This window comes from Palaemon carinicauda, chromosome 1, assembly GCF_036898095.1.
Source record: "Palaemon carinicauda isolate YSFRI2023 chromosome 1, ASM3689809v2, whole genome shotgun sequence".
Taxonomy (NCBI): domain Eukaryota; kingdom Metazoa; phylum Arthropoda; class Malacostraca; order Decapoda; family Palaemonidae; genus Palaemon; species Palaemon carinicauda.
Genome location: NC_090725.1, coordinates 305,904,176 through 305,929,837, shown reverse-complemented (window position 1 = coordinate 305,929,837; position 25,662 = coordinate 305,904,176). Strand labels below are relative to the sequence as shown.

Genomic DNA, 25,662 nt, shown 5'->3' with positions numbered 1-25,662 from the left:
CCATCTGGTGTAAGTAAAGGTGGAACTGTTGCATCTACACCAAAGAGTGCAGATTTAAGGGTAGCCTACCACTTATGTTCCTGGATTGTGCAAGAAAGGATTTCTTTTATGGTTAAATTGTACTCCTTTTCAGTTGAGGCATAAACTCTCTGAGCAAAAGCTCTAAGCTGAGTATAGTTATTCCATGTCAAATCTGACCTGTTACCCTTCCAAAGATGATAGGCCTCCTGCTTCTTCAAATAAGCACGTCTACAATCATCATTGAACCATGGTTTGTCTTTGAATCGATACATTAGTTCACAAGAAGGGATAAGCCTATAAATTATATTGACTAGATTCTCATTGTTCTTATTACTAGCCAAGCTACAACCCTAGTTGGAAAAGCAAGATGCTATAAGTCCAAGGGCTCCAATAGGGGAAATAGCCCAGTGAGGAAAGGAAATAAGGAAATAAATAAATGATGAGAACAAATTACCAATAAATCATTCTAATAATGTCAAAATAGATATGTCATATATAAACTATTAATAACGTCAAAAATAGATATGTCATATATAAATTAGAAAAAGACTCGTGTCAGCCTGGTCAACATAAAAACATTAAATTTTGCTCCAATTTTGAACTTTTGAAGTTCTACTGATTCAACTACCCGATTAGGAAGATCATTCCACAACTTGGTAACAGCTGGAATAAAACTACTAGAATACTGTGTAGTATTGAGCCTCATGGTTGAGAAGGCCTGGCTATTATTACGAACAGGATAGAATTGTCCAGGGAGATCTGAATGTAAAGGATGGTCAGAGTTTTAAAAAAATCTTATGCAACATGCATAATGAACTAATTGAACGACGGTGCCAAAGATTAATATCTAGATCAAGAATAAGAAATTTAGTATTCCGTAAGTTTCTGTCCAACAAATTAAGATGAGAATCAGCAGCTGAAGACCAGACAGGAGAACAATACTCAAAACAAGGTAGAATGAAAGAATTAAAACACTTCTTCAGAATAGATTGATTACTGAAAATCTTAAAAGACTTTCTCAATAAGCAAATTTTTTGTGCAATTCAAAGAAACAACAGGATCAGCACTACTAAAGGTGAAAATAAGATAAGTTTATTCGGCACCATGGGGAGTAGCCCTAATTATTTTTACCAATAATATACATATATATTCTACACATTTAAACGTGTTTTTCATATATACTCATACTCATATACCTCTTAATTTCGGATTCTCTGCTTCGGGATTAGAGATCCAAGGGGGAAACAACTTTGATAATAGCTTTTGGTCGACCAAGGAATCGAACCCAGACCCAAGAAACCGAGGTTCCAGTGACTTACCACTTAGCTAATAGTTTCAGTAATAATTGCAAATCATAATTGCGTTCTATAGACCCATTTGTTTTGTTAGTCGATATAGCATTCTAACAGAAAAGTTATTGGCTAGAATAATATAGCTGAAGTTGCTTGCAAATATCATAAGATAATCTCTTATTTTCTTATAGGAAATAATTTTTTTTTTAAAGATTGATATCGAATTTGATGATATACACTATATGAACAACTTGTTTGGATCAACATGAATAATCATAAGGTTTCATAAAAGAAAAAAAAATGAAGGTGCTTTGTACTGTCGATGCTAAATGGCACGTAAACACTGCAAATCAACTTCATGTTTTTTTTCTTTCCTATTAAACCCCAGAATTATTTATCTTGATCCAGGTATGTTGTTCATGTAATGTATACCAAATTAAATATTAATCTTGACATCAACATATTTTTTCGGATAATCTTATCAGTCCCTACAGATTTCTACATTTTTTTTTTTTAGCAGATCCCCAGATTTTGTAGAAAAAAGTGTGGCACAATGCTTTCGCGCGTCTTCTCACAGTCTACCATTTTGATTAAGGTTTTGTATAGTTTCTCTATTATACGCAGTAAAATATTAAAACAAAATTCATATTATCTTATCCTAAGATATTATTTATTATAAATTCTATAAATAAATGTATTATTAATATTATTTGTAAATATAATTACTGAAATAACATATATTTATGTTAAATTTAATGAGCTATTACTACTTTCTAATGTTTTGCTGCCGGTCGGGTACACCTTATACAGTTAGACTTTTAGGCGCGAAAAAGTATCGTTGTCGGTGTCACACGGGATCGCTGTCTCGGGATTTAGTTAATATTTTGGTAAATATATATTCTTATTTTGTCCACAATTCTATGAAAAGATATAATATCTTCCTGTTATTATAGTATCCACATGAAAGTGACTATAGAATGTATATTTTCTTTTTGCTTACGGTTATAATTCCACCTGATCCCGGAATCTTATCCGTAGGATATCTTAGTTGGGATAAAATCCCCGAACCAGGCCCTGGTTGTAATGTTATCCTAGTTTACTAGTTTAGTAAACTAGATCGTACTATGATGCAAATTTGCTTCATTAAGCCAACCTACCCAAAATTTGAGTTTTTGGCACGTAATTACAATAATTTTAGGCTTTCAATCAATTTCCATTCTTATATTCATTTGTGGTTTCCAGCCCCAAGGTTTATTTTCTTCTGAAGCTGTTGAATTTTATTCCAAAAAGGGCACGTCATCACTGAATAGCCACATATTCAGCAGTGCTTGATTTCTTTATCCAAATTCATACATCTAATCCAAATGGTATTTCTATACCATAGTTATAGATAGGCTATAGACAGTCCTTCCGTAGTGCCTTTGGTAATAAACTGTCATTGACCCGTCCACTGTTCAGAGATGATGAGATTATTGATGAGGGGGTGAATGTAGTTTATTGGAACAGGCTTTAATTTATTACTTGCCAAATTAATTTAGTGTTACCTTGTCAGGAGTGAAGTCTATTGGGAAACAGACACAGGGTTGAGACTTGGTCTTGAGTAAGCTAATATGGCATTATTCATCGTAGGCTAGGTCAGGTGGGTATTATTGCATAAGTTGCCATTTTTCGATAGCTCTAAATACTAAGCACAATTGGTTAGAGCATTAAAAAAGTAATATTTTTGATACCATAAACCCTCAGTGCAAATAAATACTAACAATAATAATTATATAATTCTTAAAAATTGAAGCCAGATTCAAATACGGGTGTTCGAACAGTGTGCTCTACCTGAAGATAGTTCGTTATTTTTTCATGTGACCCTCAAAGGGGCCGGCGTACTTGGCCCCTGGTTAGGTTAGCTATTTACTGAATATTAAAATAATTGAAGGTGAAGTCTTTTGAGAACCATACGTTTGAACAATGTCTTTTTGTGTCGGTATGTCGTAAGTTGTAAACATTGGCGATAGTTATCAGTGCGTTTTCACTTTTATGAGAATTTGTTTTCTCAGTAAAATTGAATTGCAGAATGGTTTATGGCATATTTTCAAGTGTTTTGGAAAATTTTGATAATTTTTCTAAGAAATCCACTGGTGGTGGAGTTGAGATATTTGATACCTAATTCCACAACTATAAATTTGCGCCGTTAATCACCAGATTTGTTTAAAACACATGAAAATATGCCAAAAAGCCATTCTGCTATCCACTGGGAATTATTGGCAACTTATGCAAATTTACCCCAAACTGTTTTTGTCTCATTGATTCACAAATATTCAGCAGCTTGATAAAAATAAAGGTGGATAAATATTTACCCATTTACCATCACTGTTACTCTAAACTTAAATGATAACTGGCAAAAAACGATTGGTTTTGCGTTATGATAGTCGACAACCAGGTTCAGGTTCAGGTTCTGGGGTGAGGCATAGCCTTTACAACGGCGCCTCTAACGCTTATCTTCTTGTACTGTTTTGTCTTTTCTTCCACATTATGTTCAATATTTCTTTTTTCTTTTCTATATTTGTTTCATTAAATAAAAATAATCCTACTATTTTCTTTGGGTCTTCGTTGTATGGTTGTTGTAGCTCAATTACTTTATTCCTTTCTTTTCTATGGGACAGATCGGATGTAATATTTCAAGTTATGACTATATAACCAACACAAGACCACCACCTGACGGTTGACCTATGTAAACTATCCTTATGCCTTCTAACTAACCTTATCATGAAGCTTAGGTCCTTGTAGAGCACAGATGTAAACAATTCTTGCCATTTTGAATAAATTCTTTCAAAACTTACTGGATCATTGCTAAAACACTAATCTTATAGATTTCTTTGATTGTTGATTTTTATTGATCATTGTAGAATAAATTTCTTAGAGTGGTATTTACACTACTAGTCTGTCAGACAAATGCTGTACTTATGCAACAAATTATTCAAGTCATACAATAAACATTTCTTCAAAAAGGTAGTTTGAACATGAACAAACATTGTATTTTCTCACTTAAAATAGTCACTCTAGGTAAGAATTACAGTAACTTCAAACACATGTTAAAAAAACGAATTTAAAATCAATACCAGAGATATCAAATGACAAAAGTTTTTAAATATAAAGTTATAATTTAATTAAATTTAATTCTCCTCATTTTAAAGTAGTGTAGTCCTCATCATTATACAGTATACTTATAGCATACACAGCATCAAATATCAACAGAGGATTCTATCGTAAGTTAAGATATTCTTTTACTGTATTGAAGTACCTGTATTTTATTTTTCCAGATTTTAAACTTCTTTCATCATGTCGTCACCTGGCCGTCGCAGTGCACGATCAACCCCAAGCAAACGTAGTGACACCAGTGAATTGCAACCTCTTCCCCCCTCATCACCTGGGACTGAGCTCCTCCCAGCAACTTCACCTGCCCCTGTTCGACTTAACCCAGGTAGGCTTTTTTGAAGTAACTTCAGCTTATCTGACGGCTTACCACCCATGTTATTTTAATGGTTTTTTCTTGGTGCGTTCTTCTTATAAATCCCTTCAGATTGATTGCTAAGTTTAAAGTATAGTTCAGCTTAGAACTTGAATTATGAGGAATAGGCCTAGCTGTTAACTTAGAAGTAGTTTGAATGTTCAAGTGTGAACTAATCTGTAAGGTCTGGTATTTGTCAAAAGATTAGGTTCCCCAAAAATATGTTGAGGGACTTGTATTTGAGAAATTGGAGCCTTTGTAGTTTATGGGGACAGGCCTTTGACCGTCATAAAATCGAGTAAAAAAAAGTCCAAAATCGACTAATTTTCACGGGAATGTTCACGGAATGAAATAATATCAAATAAACTAGTTTTGTAAATGCTTGTCCCCACAATCTACATACTAGGACCACTCTAGTCATGGATGTCTGAAACGTGCGAGAAAAATGAACAACTAACCCAACATTCCCCTCCTAACCTGACCTACAAGCCGCGTCCTTACCTTCCTCGTGAACTAACACGGAGGGGCTAACGCCCCCCTGCGACCCCCCAAACACTGTCGCTAACATACAAACCCCACAAACACAACCTAACCAAGCCTAGTAGGTCCCCCGGACCCCCTTCGTAAGTCTCTCTCCTACACAAAAAAAAGCTTTGGGCAGCACTCAAACTTATATCTTATCCACATGGTCATAATAAAAAAGTTACTCAGGCTTACCTTAATATTCGATGTCGCTAAAACCAAAATCCTTGGGTTCTTGGGCCTTCAACCTCTTCTGGGGTGGAGGATTAGGAGGACGACTTGAATTTTCGCGACTAGTGGAAGGTCGGGCGTCGTTAGCTGAAGAACGGCTGCTGGATGGACGAACGTTAGTAGCGTTAGCGGGAGGACGGATTATGGAGGGAGGAGATTCAGGAATCGGCAAGAAGAGAGGACTGGCTTTGAGCGGGTAAACACGCTTGATGAGCTGTAAAAATGCCCTGAACGGACATACGGACTTCTCTATATATCGCTTCCTGATACAGTACTCCGCGAAATAGCTTTCGTACAACGATTTCTGGGTACCGAATCTTGGTAGCAAGCTCCTTTTGAGAACAATCTTGGTAGCAAGCTCCTTTTGAGAACCCGCCATTGTGATTCTATAGTGTTCGTATGTACGGTCGGGTCATTAGGATCAACGAAGTTAACACTGTGGTTTACAGTAAAATATTTAAAATCTTGGTCTTTGACTTGGCCGTATCCTTTCCAGCAATTGGAAATGATAGTGGTCCCGGGAAGAACGTGCTCTTTGAGCGCTGAGATCAACTTTTCCGCGTTACGTTTCTTAACCACTCTGAAAAAGGTCTCGCGTGTTTCCCGGTCAATGCCCCCAAAGACCCAGGTTCCTTCGACTCTTTGCCCGATGTTATACTTCCTCTTGCCAAACTTGCTCTCGTCCACTTCCACAATGTGCCCTGGTATGCCAATTTTCTTATTGTCCAAAATCAACACTTGTTCACACACTTCTTGGCAAAAGTTGTACCAGTCAACGAGAGTGTGAGAAGCAAGCAGTTCGTTCTTCACTTCAACACAGTCTTGAGGCCAACAATGAACCCAACAACACATGAGGAGAATGACCTCACGTTCTTCGAGGTGTGAGTGCTTAAAGAATGATCCATGCCGCATTGTGAACTTTCGGCGACACTGGCGGTTCCTACACCTCCAAAAATAGTTGTATTGCCCATTGTGCACATTGCGGCCATCACGCATGAGGGCCACATCACCAATTTGACACTTTTCACATGGACCCCTAGAATCCCCTAAGAGGCCTTCTTGAAATAAATAGTGAAAGAATTCGGGGGTAACACGAGTAAAATCACGTAGATGTGTATACCTGAGAGTCTTAATCGCATCAATTTGATCAATATGGGAGATAAACTCAACATCACTCAAAGAGAAACTGTATGAAACACGTCTATCCATCACGGCGGTTAGAGTTGGAAAGGGTCGACTCCAGGTCAATCTCGGGTCATGTGGAAGGGGGATTAAAAATTTGAAATCACGCAGCCAACGAAAGGGTTAGTTCGGTTGCTTTGTTTGACACTGGCTTTATCTAACGAAATATCTTAACTAGATGTTTGATAACCTAACCTTTGTTTGTATATAAAACAAATTAGTATTCGGCATAATTTCGGGACGTGTCCCAACGAAATAACAATCTTAACAAGAGATTAAAATGAAAATTGTTGGAATTAGCGAAAACATAAGTCCGAACATCGAAAACTGTTCATGCTTGCGCGACCAGCTGATAGGCGAACCGAGCGCCGCCAAACGGGTGTTAATAGTCAGGCAGGAAACAATGCTTGCGGGAAGTTTTACGATCGAGTAGGTTGGCCGTGGCTTCAGCGTACAACGCATTGTAACGACCTTTTTCTAACCTAACATTTCATGATAATTATCCTAGCAGTATCAAATGTCACTATAAATGACGTGTCCCTAAAAACTACAAACTTAACGAAGGAGTAAATATGTAGATTGACGGGACAGTATTAAATTGTAAGACCGAACGTTTCTTAGACTGGGATGACACGGGCTCTATCTATCGGGAAAGTTGGAAACTAAGCAGGAGCTACCCGTGACTTGCGTTCGGACCGTGCTGAACTTAGAAAATATTGCCGTGGTAAAGGTAAATTATGCTATTATTCAAAATTATAAAATAACATCATATTATGGTATGTTAGATCATTGTAAAGAACATCTTCCCCATAATGAAATACGATTTGGCTAGTAATAAGAAAGATATCGCCCTGTCCCCAAAAACTTCAGACACCCCAAGAAATTATTTAACCAAGGTTTCCCTTGATGATTTGTTCCAAAATTAAAGCATTGTTCTTTAGTCGCGGGTAGTGCCATAGCCTCTGTACCATGGTTTTCCACTGTCTTGGGTTAGAGTTTTCTTCCTGGAGGGTACACTCAGGCACTATTCTATTTGTTTCCTTATTTACTTTTATCTCTGGGCTATTTTCTCTGTTGGAACCCGTGGGCTTATACCATCCTGCTTTTCCAACTAGGGTTGCAGCTTAGCTAGTAAACTAGTAATAATAATAATAGGGCTGATTGTTAGAAAAGGGGGAATAAGGCATACAGATATACTACATTGATAAGAGGTCTATTCTGTCAATGTGTAAAGAAATACTGTAAAAAAAATTAAAAGCTCATATTTATCATTATAAGAACTGATTAGAACTACCCTTATGGACTCATATTCTCAGGGTAGCTTATAACCATCCGAGAGAAAGACGTAATGTGAATTTAGTTCAAGGGAGAAGCATTTGTTAGTTCTTCGGTTACCCTACCTTGTGTGACACAGGCTCCCATTGAACTAAGAGCATTTACAGGGTAATTTGGGTTTTCAGTAATTCAGGGGCTTGGAAATAGGAAATGTGCAGTTCACTCTTATGTCAAATACAGTACTGCATAAAGTGTCAATAAATGCAAATAATCACAGAAGGCTAACTTCAACTTGCAAAAACAATGGACAATACTAATATAAAATACAGTACAGTATATATATATATATATATATATATATATATATATATATATATATATATATATATATATATATATATATATATATATATATATATATATATATATATATATATATATATATACACACACACACACACATATATACACTAGGCCTTGAAAATAATATTCCTATGCAGATACAAATCTGTCATATATTGAGTAAACTGTGGCTCACCTTTTGTTATGACCAGATTGAATAATTATTGTGGGTATGGCAACATTGTATGAATGCGTTACAGATTCACCAGCTGTTTGGAGAGATGATGCTGGCCTTATTTACTTTCACTCGTCCTTTGGTTGCGAAGAAAAGCAGTTGTCTATTGTTGACCTGTCTCTGGTGATTTGTGCTAATCTTTTCCTCTTCTCAGAATGAGTATTAAACCTGTGTTTATACGAACCTGCAACGGTCTTTAAGGTCGCCATTGCGTGCGGCACCATCAACCATGTACTAATTGATCTATATATTTTGTGTTACGTGTAAAGGAAAGAGATGTGAAATGAACTTCCCATACGATATTTGGTGGAGTGATTTACCTTTCAATGGGAGAAGTACAGTAATGCATAACCGTCGCAGAAAAAAAAAAGAAAGCTAAATGGGATCGATCTCTCCGACAGCGTTTTCCTCAAAAGGAGGAAAGAAGCTGAAGCATTTTTTCAGCCCTGAACTTCATCCCGTTTGATCATTTGTTATCGGAGTTTCCCTAGATGCCGTTATCAAAGGATGAAAGCCAATCCTTAGTACGTCAGTTTATTGATGTTGTCTCCGGCCCTTCTTAGCTATGCCAAGAATGCCACTAGCTATCACAGTCCTTTAGCATCTGCTCTTATATAAGCTGAGGATAATGCTTCAGTAGAAGTGCCTTTGGTATCTCTGGAGTTTGGGATTCGCACTTGTTCTATGTCTCCAATGAGTATGTCAAGTTGGCATGAGCAGTTATTTATTTCTGAGGAAGGATATTCAGTTCAGAGTGCAGTACTGTGATTTTGCCTGTTGACAGCCACACAGATCTCTACTATAGTCTCCTCATGGCACATGCCATGGGGTTCTGACTCCTGTTACCTGGATGACTGGCTTTTGAGTGGGATAAAGGTTCTGAGGTCCCTGAAGATGTTACCTTATGAACTCCTCCATCAAGCCATGGACAGAGACCTAACTGAAAAGTATTCTTCCTCGGCCTGGCATCATCAAAGCGGGTGAGTAAGCTTCACGGTCTGTATTATCTTGTAGCAAAGACTCAGTATCCAGGTTTGTTCCAACACAAAATACTTACCGAGAACTACTTTCTTTTGGAGTCACTTGTGATCTCTCTTTCTCGACCAAGGTTTTTCGCGCCGTTACCCCCCTACTCCGTTCTCTACATAGGCCTACCCCCGCCGCCAAGGAATGCGCCCCGAGGGCAGGATTAGGGCAGGTCACTGCTTCTCTGGGTCATTCTCCTCATTAAGTTCCTTGGTCGTGAGCTGTTCACAGCTCACTCTCGTCTCTCTCGATCCTTTGTGCGCGTTAGTGTTCCACGTGTTTCCAGCGTGGGGACTTGTGTTTTTTCGCAGTGCGTTATTCTCAAGTGTTACCGTGCGTTCACCCTGTGTGTATCCCCAGTGTACGTATAGCTCACTTAGTGTTGTGCCATTCGTGTGCGAATGATGGATCACGTACGCCGTTGCCCTGGGCCTAGAGCCGGAAAGTCGTGTGGGGCTTTCCTCTCAAAGCCAGAGGTAGATCTTCACTCCCTTTGTTCCACGTGTAGGGGGAAAGTTTGCTCCTCCGCGGACACGTGTCCGGAGTGCGTAAGTTGGGATGCTATTCAGTGGGTACGCTACGGTACTAAGAAGAAGAAATCTTCGAAGCGTTCCCCCAGGAAGATTAGTGTCGTATCTTCGTTACCGTCGGCCAGTAATCGGTCCGACGAAGCCTCGGCTTCTCCGTCTCCTTCACAGAGGAGAGGGCAAGAAGCCTCTAGTGTTGTAGAAGGTCAAGGCGTTCTTCCCAGGGAATCCAGTGCGAGGGAAGAACCAAGGGCGGGCCCCTCTAGGGCTAACGAAGGGCCCGGTAGTGCTTCGGGTGAGTCAGTGTTGTAGTCTCAGAGTCCCCGCCGCCCTCGTGGGGCGGTGCGTCGGGCTCTCCCCCGCCAGGGGACAGCCAAACTAGAGTTCGCCGTCCGAGTAGCGATGCCTTCGGATGGAAGCTACCGAAGACGCCAGGGAGGTCACCGCTGAGAATGGACGTGACCCTGGACCCCTAGCCCCCTAGCATGGAAAGATTGGACTCTGTGCCGACGATCTCCACGGCGGTTCCCGAGGACTTTCTCCAGCCTTCGATCTCGGGCACCCAGCGTCGGGGAAAATCCCCCGCGGATCACGCTAACAGTCGTTACGCGAGAAACGTGGCGTCGTCGGACTCGTCGGAAGTAGACTCATCTTCCGAGGAGGAAGTCAGGGTGAAGCGTCGCAGGAGAAGAGAACTGTCCGAGAGCGAACATTCCCGCTCTAGGTCAAGGTCGCGGCCTAGCAAGAAGCGCTCCCGCTCCCATTCTCGTAAGTATAGGAGAAATGTTTCTCCCGGAGTCGCCTGGGTCTATGTACCTTCAGGAGAGTCCAAGATGCTTCATTCACCAGAACCTCGGTCCATGCGTCTAGGCTGCCGCTCTCTATGCACAGCCTAGAACCGCGCGATCTGGCACGCAGGAAAGACCTCTCGAAGAGGCATAAGTCCTCGAGGCCTCCGGTTCACCCTGCCCGGCGGGGGGAAACGCGCTTCTTAGCAGGCAGCCTGGCCGAACCAGCCCAGCTGGTGCGGCCATCGAGTAGGAAGGAACGGTTCCCGTTGTCGGGTCAGCCCACCGGGACCGTGACCTCCGCTTCCAGAGCCTTAGGGCAACCGAGGGCCCTCCCTGAGCCGGCGGTACCCACCTTGCAACGGGATCCACCCTCTTATGGAGCCCACTACAGTTACAGGACGGCCCCCCTGGACCCAAGGGCTGGACGACCGGTCTGCCGAACCAGCAACCCGGCGCCCCCACTCCAGGCCGAGGCCTCGGCTGACGGAGGGGAAGCTTCCCCGTCGGAGGACTCCGCATATAGAAGAGTGGTGGGCCTCATCAGGAGGCACCATGGGATTACGGAACCCTCGGCTCCGAAGGGTGATTCCTGGAGGTCAAGCCTCCTGAGGATTACCCATCACGCCACCCTTCCGAAGTCTTCCCTGGCCCTTCCTCTTGCCCCAGACCTGGTACTAGGGCAGGAGTACATAAACAACTTGGTGGCCAGCAATGCAGAGGCCCCCAAGTCCCAGAGTGCCTTGAAACTGCTCCAGGGCCTCAAATCGCAGGGTAAAGTATACATTCCGGAAGGGCGTCGCCCAGGCCCCTGTAGAGTGGACCCGGCCTTGGACATCCTAGGACAAGGCGGCTCAGACGAAAGGGCCTCTTCAGCCCCAGTGTCCTTCTCTCCTACGGAAGCCGCCATGATGGAGGAGATGTCGCGGGACCTAGTTAACGTCTCCTCATGGCTGGACTGGTGGGCCTCCACGTTAGTAAACGTACAAGCCTCCGTTGACCCCGAAGATCCTGAACAGCAAAGCCTCCTGACAGACCTTCTCACCTCCGGGGGGAAAACACTTAAGTTTTTCTCGTACCAGGCGCTCGCCCTTACGGCCAACTGGGTCCTACGGAAACGAGACACGGTCCTAGCTAAAGTATCTAGGAGGATTCCGGACAGAGAGGCCCGAGCCGTACGTAGCCTTCCCTTGTGGGGTAAGTCACTATTCCCATTAAAAGAACTGGAGAACCTGATGGAGAAAGTGTCTAAGAGGAAGGAGGCCAACGTCCCCAGACCTGCGTCGTCTAAAAGGCCTCCCAACAGAAGGGCCGCCTCAGATAGCGCCGTGACATCTCAGGCCGCCCCCAGCACTTCGAGGAGGGACGCCCCCTCTTCCTCCTGGGCAACAACTCCTCAACCCTCCCGCAGAGGAGCACCAGCTTCTTCCAGCTCCTTCAGGTCGGGTTACTCCTCCTCTAGGAGAGGCAGATCAGGCCGCCCCTCTAGGAGAAGGTAGAGGGAGAGGCCCCCTACTCCCGCCCAAGCCTCGGGTTGGGGGATGCCTCAGACCACATTGGCAAGCATGGAAGGCACAAGGAGCGGATCCTTGGACGGTGTCCGTCCTGAAGGAGGGCTACAGGCTCCCCTTCCTAGCGGATCCACCCCCTCTTATTTCAGCCAGCCAGACAGAATGGTTGGCCCCCAGGGACCCGATGAAAAGGGCCGCCCTTCAAGAGGAGATTTCCTCCATGTTGGAGAAGGGTGCCATGAAAGAGGTCCTTCTCCCAGGCCCAGGCTTCTACAGCCGCCTGTTTCTGGTAGAGAAAGCAACGGGGGGTTGGAGACCCGTGATAGACCTGTCGGCCCTCAACAAGTTCGTCAAGAAGACGGACTTCAAGATGGACACCCCAAAATCCGTCCTGCTGTCCTTGAGGGAGAAAGATTATATGATGACTGTCGACCTCAAGGACGCATACTTCCAGATCCCTGTCCACCCGTCGAGTCGGAAGTTCCTCCGGGTGAAATGGGATTCCCAGATCCTGCAGTTCAAGACCCCTTGCTTCGGTCTGTCGACGGCCCCTCAAGTGTTCACGAGGGTCTTCGCGACAGTCTCAGTGTGGGCTCACGAACGGGGTATCCGTCTCATCAGATACCTCGACGACTGGTTGCTCATTTCCACCTCAAGGGCCCTCTTGGAGGAACAAGGGAGGAACCTCCTCCAGTTTTGCAGGAATCTGGGAATCGTAATCAATCTGAAAAAGTCAAACTTAACCCCATCCAACAGAATGGGCTACTTGGGGATGACGTTGGATACCGTGCAGGGGAAGGTTTTCCCCTCGGAGGACAGGATACGGAACCTCAAACACATCATTCGACCGTTCCTGTCAGAACATTCCAGGAGGGCGGGAGACTGGCAGAGACTGATAGGTCACCTGGTCTCATTGGAGAAACTGGTTCCCCAAGGGAGGATGAGGCTCAGACCCATTCAATGGAACCTCAAGAGCCTCTGGTCCCAGACGGACTCGCGGAAAGCGTTAATTCCAGTCCTTCCAGACACGAGAACCTCCCTGGAATGGTGGCACTGCCAGTCGAACTCCCTCAAGGGGATGCCCCTCGGGTCCAGTCCCCCCGAGTACCTCCTGTTCACAGACGCCTCCAACCAAGGGTGGGGGGCCCACCTTCTGGAAGAGACAGCACGAGGTACCTGGTCGGAGAGCGAAAAGCGTCTACAGTGAACCCTCGCTACTTCGCGGTTCGACCATCGCGGATTCACCACTTCGCGGATTTTTTCCATAACCCATATATATACAGTAATATATATATATATATATATATATATATATATATATATATATATATATGTATGCATGTATTTATGTATATATGTAGGTATGTATATGTGTATACATATAAATATATATATATATATACACACACACACATATATATATATATATATATATATATATATATATATCTATATATCTAAAGTAGGAAGATGTGATGTAGTTCTAAGGGAAAAGTATGGGAAATATGTCTGGGTAATAAGCAAAGCTCTACCTCCAGTTTGTTTCTACATTATGATCAGAGATAAATGTAAACAAAACATTGGTTGCCATTTTTTATCGTGCTTTTTAGCATGTTTAGGAAATGCATGATATAAAATCACCTTTAATATTTGTGCCTGTTTTAGTTTAGGGTACTGTAGTACAGTACATGCATTAAGTGTTCTGTACATTAAAGGGTAGTTTGTTAACAGTACTACGTACAAGGGAAGGTTTTAAAAGTCTGAATATACATGTTGAATAAATAGGTAAATATGGTGTCACTACTTCGCGGATTTTCACCTATCGCGGCCGCGACTGGAACCTATCTACAGCGATAAACGAGGGTTCACTGTACACATCAATGTCCTAGAACTAAGAGCAGTCCAGAAGGCATGTCTTCACTTTGCAAGTCGTCTAAAGGGAAACACCGTGGCGTTAATGTGCGACAACGCCACGGTAGTGGCCTACATAAAGAAGTAAGGGGGCATGAGATCGAAGGAACTGTGCGACCTCGCCATAGACATCCTAAATTGGGCAGACGAACAGCAAGTGGTGCTGCTGGAAAGGTTCATCCCCGGGAAGAAAAACGTTCTGGCCGACGGCCTCAGCAGAATGGGTCAAATAGTGGGGACAGAGTGGTCTCTACACCCAGAAGTAGCCAGACTCATCATTCAACGCTGGGGCTCCCCGGTGATGGACCTCTTTGCAACAAAGCTCAACGCCCAACTACCGGTCTATTGCTCCCCGGTCCCAGACCAAAATGCAGCCCTAGAAGACGCCTTCCAGCACAAGTGGGACAACCTGGATGTGTACGCTTTCCCCCCCTTCACGTTGATAAGACAGGTACTCAACAGAGTAAGGGCCTCCCGAAACCTGAAGATGACTTTGGTAGCGCCCTGGTGGCCGGAGAGAGAGTGGTTCGCGGACCTAAAAGACCTAGCGAGCCAACCACCTTGGCCTCTGCCCGCCAGATCAGACCTCCTGCACCAACCGCACTTCTTCAGGCTCCACGACAACCCTCTCTCTCTTCGCCTTCACGCCTGGAGACTATCGAGCGGCTCCTGAAGAAGGAGGGGTACTCCGCCACCACAGCTAAGAGAATGTCCCTATACCTGAGGAGATCCTCGACCGCGGTATACCAGGCGAAGTGGGCCTCCTTCACGAAGTGGTGCTCGGAGAAACACATTAGACCTCTTGAAGCTTCGGTCCCGGACATAGCGGAGTTTCAGGTGTATCTTAGAGATAAAGTGGGAATGTCAATTCCAGCCATTAAAGGAGTTCGAGCCGCCTTAGGCCAAGTCTTCCTCCTGAAGGGCATCGACCTGGGGACCTCGAGACACATAGCGATGCTGATCAGGAGTTTCGAGCAATCCTGCCCCCCTCAAGCTAGGAGAGTGCCCAGGTGGGACCTAGCCAAGGTCTTGAAGATGCTAAGTCGTCCCCCCTTTGAACCCCTGAAAGATATCGGGGACAAGGATCTCACCCTCAAGACCGTCTTCTTGCTAGCCTTAGCTTTGGCTAAGAGAGTGGGCGAGATCCATGGTCTGTCTTACGACGTTTCGCACTCCAAAGAGTGGAAGGAAGTGTCCTTCAGGTTCGTGCCCTCCTTTGTGGCTAAGACTCAGAACCCAGCAGTCTGGGACCCGAGGTTTGAAGGTTTCTCAATTCCGGCTATTCCCAAGACGGGCATTACGGAGGACTTGAAGTTATGCCCAGTACGGACACTCAGAAAATACCTGGAAAGGACAGCTCATCTCCGACCAGGTATCAAGAACCTCTTCGTTTCCACAGGTGTTAATAGGAAGCAAGTTTCCAAGAACACCATTTCCTTCTGGCTGAGACAAGTCATCGCTAGAACCTATGAAGAGGATAAAATGGCAGTGCCAGGCACTCCCCGGCCCCATGACATCAGAGGTCTGAGCACCTCCTTGGCCTTTGAGAGAAACATGGCGGTGGGGCAGATCCTACAGGCAGGCACTTGGTCGCACCAGTCGACCTTTACTGCCCACTACCTCAAGGATTATTCAAGGAAATCCTTGGACGGGTTCTCCATTGGGACAGTCATTACCGCCCTACAAGCTGTGTAGCGGTAAGGCCAGAGGCTGTCCCCAACGATGAACACATTCTTCGCGACTACATCCGGAGGAAATCGTCAGAAGAATTTTTTAAGAGGTAAGTCTTAGATAATAGCGTAAGGTTGCGCAGTTACCCTCACTCCCGCACTCTGATAGGCCCCCGCATTCCATAGCCCTCTAGGCCCTACGTGCCGAGTCAAGTGTCAGAATAGCACTCCCGCCTCCTAAAGTATAAGTCTCCAAAAGAAAGTAGTTCTCGGTAAGTATTTTGTGTTGGAACAAATCAAAAATTTTAAGTAATTTTTATTTTTCCTAACATACTTACCGAGAACTACTTTCGGGTAATGGCCCTCCCTTCCGTCCCCGAGTGCCATCCTTCCATTGCCAAGTTGGGCTATACGACGAACTTAATGAGGAGAATGACCCAGAGAAGCAGTGACCTGCCCTAATCCTGCCCTCGGGGCGCATTCCTTGGCGGCGGGGGTAGGCCTATGTAGAGAACGGAGTAGGGGGGTAACGGCGCGAAAAACCTTGGTCGAGAAAGAGAGATCACAAGTGACTCCAAAAGAAAGTAGTTCTCGGTAAGTATGTTAGGAAAAATAAAAATTACTTAAAATTTTTTATATTTGTGACAGCTGATTTGATTTCTCCATTTGGCCCCTCCCAAAGCACATAATATCCTTGGTGTTGCCGTAACCTTAGCATTCCGCAAAAACCACTCATTATCACGGGTACTTGAAGCAGATGTCTGAAAGGGCACACTGCCTTCATTGCTCACTGTTTGAGGGATTGTTTCCACAGGTCCCTAGGTACATTCTCTGTAGGTACTGTTCATGCTGAACAGTTTGTGTAAAACTTATGCTCCTGCAAGACAGCTAGCATCGTGTTGCATCATCAGTTACTTCTAATTTGTTTTGTGTGAGAGTTGAATGAATAGAATCATCTCGTCAGGCTCTCGATCCCTTGGGCGTATCTACGCTGATGGACACTCATGCAGGTAAACACCTCTGTGGGTTATGTTTATGTTCCTACATGAATTTCATCTTTGGTCGGGCAATGGCATTGTCACTTGACTTTGTCACACAAGGCTCCATCAGCTTACCTCTTATCAGAGCCTGGGATGACCTTTTGGGTCATGGGTCAGACAGATGCCCTATTGTGTCGCTTAGGGACTTCCTCCCATCTAAGGAAGGCTCCCCAATAAATTACAAGGGTTTTTATCTGCATAGGAACAAACTGAAATTTTAAAAAATAATTTAGATTTATTCTTGCTATACAAACCCAAGTCAATTAGATACATTACCCACCTCTACCACCCAGCAAGTCTCGAGCAAGACAGAATGTGAGCAAATACCCTTGCATCATCTCGCCGAAGTGCTTTGGGGTCCATGACACAATCATACAATGTCGCCAGACGTACAATAATTCTTGTCTGGATGCAGCAAAAGGTGCACCAAAGCTTACCCAATAAATGACTAGTTTGTATACCTACATATACCAAGGCACTTCCCCCAATTTTGTGGGGTTGCCGACATCAAACAAATGAAACAAAAAAGTGGACGTCTCCTCTCTATGTTCCTCCCAGCCTGACAAGGGACTCAACCGAGTTCGGCTGGTACTACTAGGGTGGCACAGCCCACCCTCCCACATTACCCACCACAGATGAAGCTTCATAATGCTGAATCCCCTACTGCTGCTACCTCCGCGGTCATCCAAGGCACCGGCGGAAGCAGCAGGGTCTGCCGGAACTGCGTCACAATCGCTCGCCATTCATTTCTATTTCTAGCATGCTCTCTTGCCTCTCACATCTATCCTCCTATCACCCAGAGCTTCCTTCATTCCATCCATCCACCCAAACCTTGGCCTTCCTCTTTTACTTCTCCTATCAACTCTTGCATTCATCAGCTTCTTTAGCAGACAGCCATTTTCCATTCTCTCAACATGGCCAAACCACCACAACACATCCATGTCCACTCTAGCTGCTAACTCCTTTTTTACACCCGTTCTCACCCTCACTATTTCGTTCCTAACCCTATCTACTTGAGGTACACCAGCCATACTCCTTAGACACTTCATCTCAAACACATTCAATTTCTGTCTCCATCACTATCATTCCCCACAACTCTGATCCATACATCACAGTTGGTACAATCACTTTCTCATACAGAACTCTCTTTACATTCATGGCCAACCCTCTAATTTTTTACTACTCCCTTAACTGCCCCCAACACTTTGCAACCTTCATTCACTCTCTTGGCGTACATCTGCTTCCACTCCACCATTTGCTGCAACAACAGACCCCAAGTACTTAAACTGATCCACCTCCTCAATTAACTCCCCATTCAACATGACATTCAACCTCGCACCACCTTCCCTTCTCGTACATCTCATAACCTTACTCTTACCCACATTAACTCTCAACTTCCTTCTCTCACACACTCTTCCAAATTCTGTCACTAATCGGCCAAGCTTCTCTTCCGCGTCTGCAACCAGTACAGTATCATCCGCAAACAACAACTGATTTCCCTCCCATTCATGGTCATTCTCGTCTACCAGTTTCAGTCCTCATCCAAGCACTCGAGCATTCACCTCTCTCACCACTCCATCAACATACAAGTTAAACAACTACAGTGACATCACACATCCCTGTCTCAGTCCCACTCTCACCGGAAACTAATCGCTCACTTCATTTCCTATCCTAACACATGCTTTACTACCTTTGTAGAAACTTTTCACTGCTTGCAACAACCTTCCACCAACTCCATATAACCTCATCACATTCCACATTGCTTCCCTATCAACTCTATCATACGCTTTCTCCAGATCCATAAACGCAACATACACCTTACCTTTTGCTAAATATTTCTTGCATATCTGCCTAACTGTAAAAATCTGATTCATACAACCCCTACCTCTTCTAAAACCACCCTGTACTTTTAAGATTGCATTCTCTGTTTTATCCTTAATCCTATTAATCAGTACTCTGCCATACAGTTTTCCAACTACACTCAACAAACTAATACCCCTTGAATTACAACACACATGCACATCTTCCTTACCCTTGTATAGTGGTACAATACACGCACAAACCCAATCTACTGGTACCATTGACAACACAAAACATATTAAACAATCTCACCAACCATTCAAATACAGTCACACCCCCTTCCTTCAACATCTCAGCTCTCATACCATCCATACCAGATGCTTTTCCTTCTCTCGTTTCATCTAGTGCTCTCCTCACTTCCTCTCTTGTAATCTCTCTCATTCTCATCTCCCATCACTGGCACCTCAACACCTGCAACAGCAATTATATCTGCCTCCCTATAAGGTTGTAGTTTTCATACAGATGGATGGTATTTGGTTGACAATCTCAGTATTATTTTTTTATTTTCATTAAACTTACTACAAAGAGTATTTGTTGTTGGGTACTTCAGTATGTACCGCAATATAATCAATGTAAATTATAATGGTATTTTTGGGCTCAAGCCATGGCGTCCTGATGGAAGGTTCCTGTTTGGTAGCTTCCTTGGGTATAAGACTACTAAGATATTCCCAGAGAATTTAACCACAGGTTATCACAGAATTCTAACTTCTGGAGCGAGTATCTCAAAGGTTTCCCTTTAAGACATCGTAATACAACAGGGGACACGCATGTCTGAACGTGCCACATAGCTATCTCCACCCCGAACAGAGTTAATGCTTCGGTGTGTAAGGGCTGAGAATAGCTGGGAGCCGTTCCACAGCTAATCTCACTCGTGGCTACTACTGATACTCGAGACGTAAACAAACGGACGCCATTGCTCTAATGACGTCACGCCCGTCTTTATCCTTTGTTTAGTAGCTGCCCTACTTAGACGGATTTTCCCTTGTGTTATCTTTATCGCTTTGCATCTTCGCTATGTCGTTACCTTCAGCCTCGCCTTCTTCTGGAAAGTTGAGTACAAGGTTCCAGTATTGTTTAATTAAGCTCTGGCCGTAAAGTAAATATTATTTTGCGAAATAATTGATGTTTTGTGGCAGAGCTGTGCCTCTACCGGACCCGCCATTTTATGGCGTCGTTGTTGTTTTGCATGTCTTATTTAGTTAGCCACAACAACGCTTCCGGCTTTATATACTAATCGAATACATTAGTTTATTTAGTCTTCATAGCTAGGAACTTTTATATCGTGTTTAGACGCTTTTTATCGGTCATCGATTGACCTCATACCAGTCGGCTACTATAGCCCCCAGGCCAGGAGCCTACATACAAGTGTTCATGCATGATTTATTAGTGATCCTAGACTAAGTTATGAAGATAGTGGCATTATTATTTTACAATACTTTTGACAGTGATGCAAATGTTTTCGCCTTCAGGGACCATATAGGGGATAGGCTAGTCAGTGATTCTTTCTAGCCTAACCTAATATTAGGACCCCTATATGCTTCCTTCACCCCCTGCCTTGGCATTCCCTCTATTTAGCCTTGATCCCTTTTCTGAGTTAAGGGATTAATTGTCTAATAGAGTATATATCGCCTCTCTGTCCTCCCTAAAGGAATGAACCCCCTTTAGGGCTGCGTCTGAGAGTGAGGTTAGGCTAGCCTACCTCTATGGCTAGGATAGTCTATGACTTTCCTGCGATAGCGATATGTCTTCTTCCTTGCCTAGTTCAGGACTTTTAGCCCTGTTCTAGGTTGGGTTAGGAAGGTTTCTCTGTTCCATGCTGAAACGGTACTCTTGCACCGTTTTAGCCGATCAGCCTGATCTTAGGTTAGGGAGTGTCCTCCCTTCCCTTAGTGGCCGCTCTGGTACAGAAACCCTTCCTGGGAAGACTTCTCTCTTCTCCCTCCCCACCTATCTCTTGTATAGCCTAGCCTATGCTTAGGTTAGTTTATACTCTTCTGTCCCCTGTCCTACAACTCCTCCTTAGGGTGGAAGAGTAGGGCTACCCGAGCTTCCTTGTGCAGTCCACTCTGGTACATATACCCTCATAGTGTCCTATAAGGTTAGTTACTAGTATAGTTCTGCATATGGGAGTCCCCCCCCCCCCTCTTGGGTGTTCCCTAGCCCTCCCTTGGGCTACCTAGCTCCCGGTCCCTAGTGACCCCTGCTCATGGATGTTAGAGCCTGCCTCTATCATGGGTACACCCCCTCAGGGAGGGAGAGGGATGCCTGGAACCCTGACGGTACTTCCTGCATCCCTTCCCCCCTCCCCCTGTCTCTCTTTCTATCTGGGTGCCGGTCTCTTGCCGCCTCTACTGTCGGCAATACCTGCCTCCTATTTGGTGACTTCCCTACCCTTGCCGCCAGCCCCCCGTGTACCGAGGGACTGCCGGCTGCCGCCGGCTACCACCGGCGGCTCTCCTACTCCTATCTAATCGTCCGCTTGCCGGTCGATCACCGGAGTGCCGGCATATACTGCCGGCAACCCGATACTGCCTTTACCATCCTTATCCCAGTCACCAACCTGGCATCCTCCGACTGCCGGAGCCGCCGCTTCCTGCCGGCGTGCCGCCGTTGTGCCGGCGGCCGCCATCCTGGTATTTAACTGACTTTTGAAAATCGTCTGTTCTAATGCCAGAATCTATGCTGGAGCGAGCTCCGGCATGCCGGCGGCTTGCCGGATGCCCCGGAGGCGTCAAGAATACTTGCACCCCCTTACTGTAGCTATCATAAGACTAGGATAGCCCTATATCGCAAACAGATAAGCTGCTTCCGCTATTAAGATCAGTACCTAGTACTGCTCTATTAGTGATCATGCTGTCTCTTTGCATTCTTCTATTTCCAGCAGGCTATGTGCATCTTAGCGCGGCTGGTTGCCAGAAGCAGTTACCCTTTAATGAGGCCTTCTGGCTCTTAACTGGGAACCGAATGAATTCGATCCCAATCTTGTCCTTGGTTTTCCATGGAATTCCAAAATACTAGGAATTCTAGGAAACTATATCCAATGATCTCGGTCATTTGGATTATCCAGGGACCAAGCTTATGGTAACCAGCCGGGCTGGATGCATGGAGCATGTTCTCCTTTACTGTTTTCATTCTCTATGCATCACACCTTCTTTAAGTTAAAATTAATGATTAATATTAACTTAGTTTAAGAGCCATTCTTATGACTCCCCCATACTCATTTTCTCTTTCTTCCACAGGAGGAGCAGATGAAGTGTGACTTCGCCTTCTGCGCTGTGAAACGCCCGCAGTTTTACGGGCATACAGCTTGCAGGACTCACGCCCCTTGTGCAGACAAGAAAGGGGACTTGAAGTTTTGGAATCCACTGGATTGTACGGTCTGCCAGGCCCACCTAGTTGAGGCCTTCCATAACCCTCCCTCAGCGGAGGTTAGAGACATTTCTCGTGAAAAGCTGCGCAAGTGGGTGCGTGGCTTTCAGAAAAATGCTACTGGACCGTACCTGGCCACCGAAGAACTGAGGTCCCTGTTGTTCCCTAAGGCCTCCTCTGACTCAGTGGTACCAAAAGATACAATCCCCACTGTCCAAATTACGGTGGAACCTGATGTGGTCATGGCTCAGTCCATGCACGAGTGTCGTTTAGATTCCGAGGATGATGAACAGATCTCAGACGTCTCGGAAGACACGGAGAAGACGCTTATGGCTCAAGGAGCCGAAGAGGACGAAGACAAGGTGGAGTACACCGAGTCGGAGCTTGGAGCTGCTCCCTCGTCCATCCCTCCTCCTACTCCTACACCGACGGAAATGTCTGTTCCGTCTACCTCCTCAACTCCGGATCCTTCCTCTTCTACCCAAGAACTGATCCAGCTGATTAGAGCCGTCATGGACGACAGGCTGAAGGAGAACCAGGAGTCCATCAGGTCGATGATTGGATCCAGAGAACCGAAGAAGATTTCGGTCAAGGATCTCCCAGCTTGCTCTCATGCCAACCCGTGGAGGTATGCAGAGCATATGGTTATTGCGACCGGCAGAATCTTTGTTAGTGACAAGATCGGCACGGTCCCGTTGGAAGATGTGGAGTTCTTCCCAAGCTTCGAGGCCTACCCGGACTGTTACGTCCGGCTTCGTTCCGAACCTGCCTCGAAGGAAGAGACCGAACCTAAAGAAGAGATAGTGTTCGATCTCGCAAAGGCCCAGGCTATGCTAGCCTCCGCATTTAAGAGTAGGGGCTTTACCTGCTCTAAGCTTCCGGCTTTGAGCAAGAAGCATCCTACGTACGTTGCACCTGACAATGCGGTTCTTCCTTTCTTGGAAAAGGCCTTAGCTGCATGCCTTAAAGCGGCGGAAGAAGGGAAACCCTGCCCTGCACTGGAGGAGTGCAGACCCTTCTCCATCGTGACCCCCCCCTGACGCTCGACACTGGAAAGATGTTCAGCATACTTTCGTCGTGGGAAGGCTCGATCCTGACGTCGCCGGACGTCAGTTTAATGAAGACCTCCCTAAGCTCAACGATCATCTCCTTCGCCGGGAACAAGACACGAAGGAGAGGCTTGCGGCATCTCTTTCTCATCAAGTCCAACTGGATGTGATGGCCTGTGACACAAGAGTACCAGATCACTACATGGTACTAGCCAAATCCCACTTACTGACAGTAATGAAGGACTTGTACCACTTCATAAAGGCTCGTAGAGCCTGTCGTGAATTCGTGTTTACCGGTGCCACCGTGAAACACGAACCCCCGGAGGCTGATTTCCTCCAACATCTGGGGAAAGCACCTGTTTCCTTCTGACCTGGTCAAGGAAATAACTGACAGAGCCGCCACGGAGAATAGGAACCTTCTCCACAAGTGGGGCATGTCCAGAAAAAGGAAACCCTCTCAGGACGAAGGACCTCAGCCTAAGAGAAAACCTCAAAAACCAAAACCCCAGCAACGTCAGCAACGACGTCAGTTTCCGGGACCCGCTACCTCCCAAGTGGTTGCCCAACCACAATAGACCTTTCAATTGGTCCCCCAACCGGTGTTGTCACAGTCACCGGTCTTCACCCCTGCCTTTGAGCAACCATCCACTACCTTTCATGCCAGAGGTAGAGGCTCGTTCAGGGGTGCAAGCAGAGACGCATCTCGTCGTCCCTCCAGAGGTAGAGGAGGAAAGGGAGCTAGCGGCCGAGGCAACAAGTCCTCGGGACACCAGAAGCAATGAAGTGCTTCCGGTGGGAGGAAGACTCCGCCAATTCCAGGATCGTTGGACCTTCGATCCCTGGGCACACAGCATCATCAAGAACGGTCTAGGATGGAGTTGGACGCAACCACCCCCAATCTTCCAGCGGTTCTTCCAGCAATCGACCCCCCTTCTGGAAGAATATGTTCTAGACCTCTTGGACAAGAAGGTGATAAGGAAGGTAAAGTCCACCAGGTTCCAAGGGAGACTGTTTTGCGTTCCCAAGAAGGACTCAGACAAACTCAGAGTCATTCTGGACTTATCCCCCCTCAACAAGTTCATAGAGAACAACAAGTTCAAGATGCTGACGCTTCAACAAATAAGGACCCTTCTGCCTCAAGGTTCCTACACGGTCTCTATAGACCTGGCGGATGCCTATTGGCACATTCCAATGAACCATCACGCTTCCTCCTACCTAGGATTTCGACTCCAAAGGAAAAGCTACGCCTTCCGGGCCATGCCATTCGGCCTCAATGTGGCCCCGCGGATCTTCACAAAACTGGCGGATGCCATAGTACAACAGCTCCGCCTAAGAAACGTCCAGGTGATGGCCTACCTCGACGACTGGCTAGTATGGGCTCCATCGCCCGAAGAGTGTGCAAAGTCTTGCAACGAAGTTACCCAGTACCTAGAACACCTGGGATTCAAGATCAACGAGAAGAAATCTCGCCTCTCTCCAGCTCAGAAGTTTCAGTGGTTGGGAATCCACTGGAATCTTCAGTCACACCGCCTTTCCATCCCCCAGAAGAAAAGGAAGGAAATAGCAGGGTCTGTCAAGCGACTACTGAAATCCAAACGCATTTCAAGACGACAGCAGGAACGAGTTCTAGGCTCTCTACAATTCGCCTCAGTGACAAACCCAGTGCTTCGTGCACAGCTAAAGGATGCCGCGGGAGTCTGGAGACGCTCGGCATCCATCGCTCGAAGAGACCTCAAGAGACGGCTTCCAAACAGACTTCGACGCCTCCTAAAGCCGTGGTCGGAAGCAAAGGCCCTGAAAAGGTCCATTCCTCTCCAACACCCTCCTCCATCACTCAACATCCACACGGATGCCTCACTGGAAGGCTGGGGAGGTCACTCCCACCTGAAACAGGCTCAAGGGACCTGGTCTCCACTATTCAAGACGTTCCACATAAACATCTTGGAGGCCATGGCGGTCCTTCTAACTCTGAAGAAGTTATCCCCGCCGCCCTCGATCCACATCCGTCTAACCCTAGACAACTCGGTGGTAGTTCGTTGTCTCAATCGCCAAGGCTCAAGATCGCCCCAGATAAATCAGGTGCTTCTCCCAATCTTCCGTCTGGCGGAGAAGAAGAAGTGGCACCTGTCTGCAGTTCACCTACAAGGATTCCGCAATGTGACAGCGGATGCTCTATCTCGGACAAACCCGATAGAGTCGAATGGTCTCTAGACGCAAGATCGTTCTCCTTCATCTCTCACCAAGTCCCAGAACTTCAGATAGATCTCTTTGCAACGAGCGACAACAATCAACTTCCTCTGTACGTAGCC

At 45.4% G+C, this 25,662-nt stretch overlaps 1 protein-coding gene and 1 pseudogene across 1 annotated transcript in view; one reads left to right on the top strand and one right to left on the bottom strand.

The window, feature by feature from the left end:
* The first annotated feature begins 2,119 nt into the window (after positions 1-2,119).
* LOC137658563 (DNA replication licensing factor MCM4-like) overlaps positions 2,120-25,662 on the top strand; it is a 35,727-nt gene continuing 12,184 nt past the window's right edge. The window contains exons 1-2 of the mRNA XM_068393459.1: positions 2,120-2,200; positions 4,628-4,788. Coding sequence (XP_068249560.1) covers positions 4,647-4,788 — 142 coding nt within the window. The 5' untranslated portion in view covers positions 2,120-2,200; positions 4,628-4,646. The remainder of the gene's footprint in view (positions 2,201-4,627; positions 4,789-25,662) is intronic.
* On the bottom strand, positions 5,531-6,777 carry LOC137646030 (uncharacterized; annotated as a pseudogene).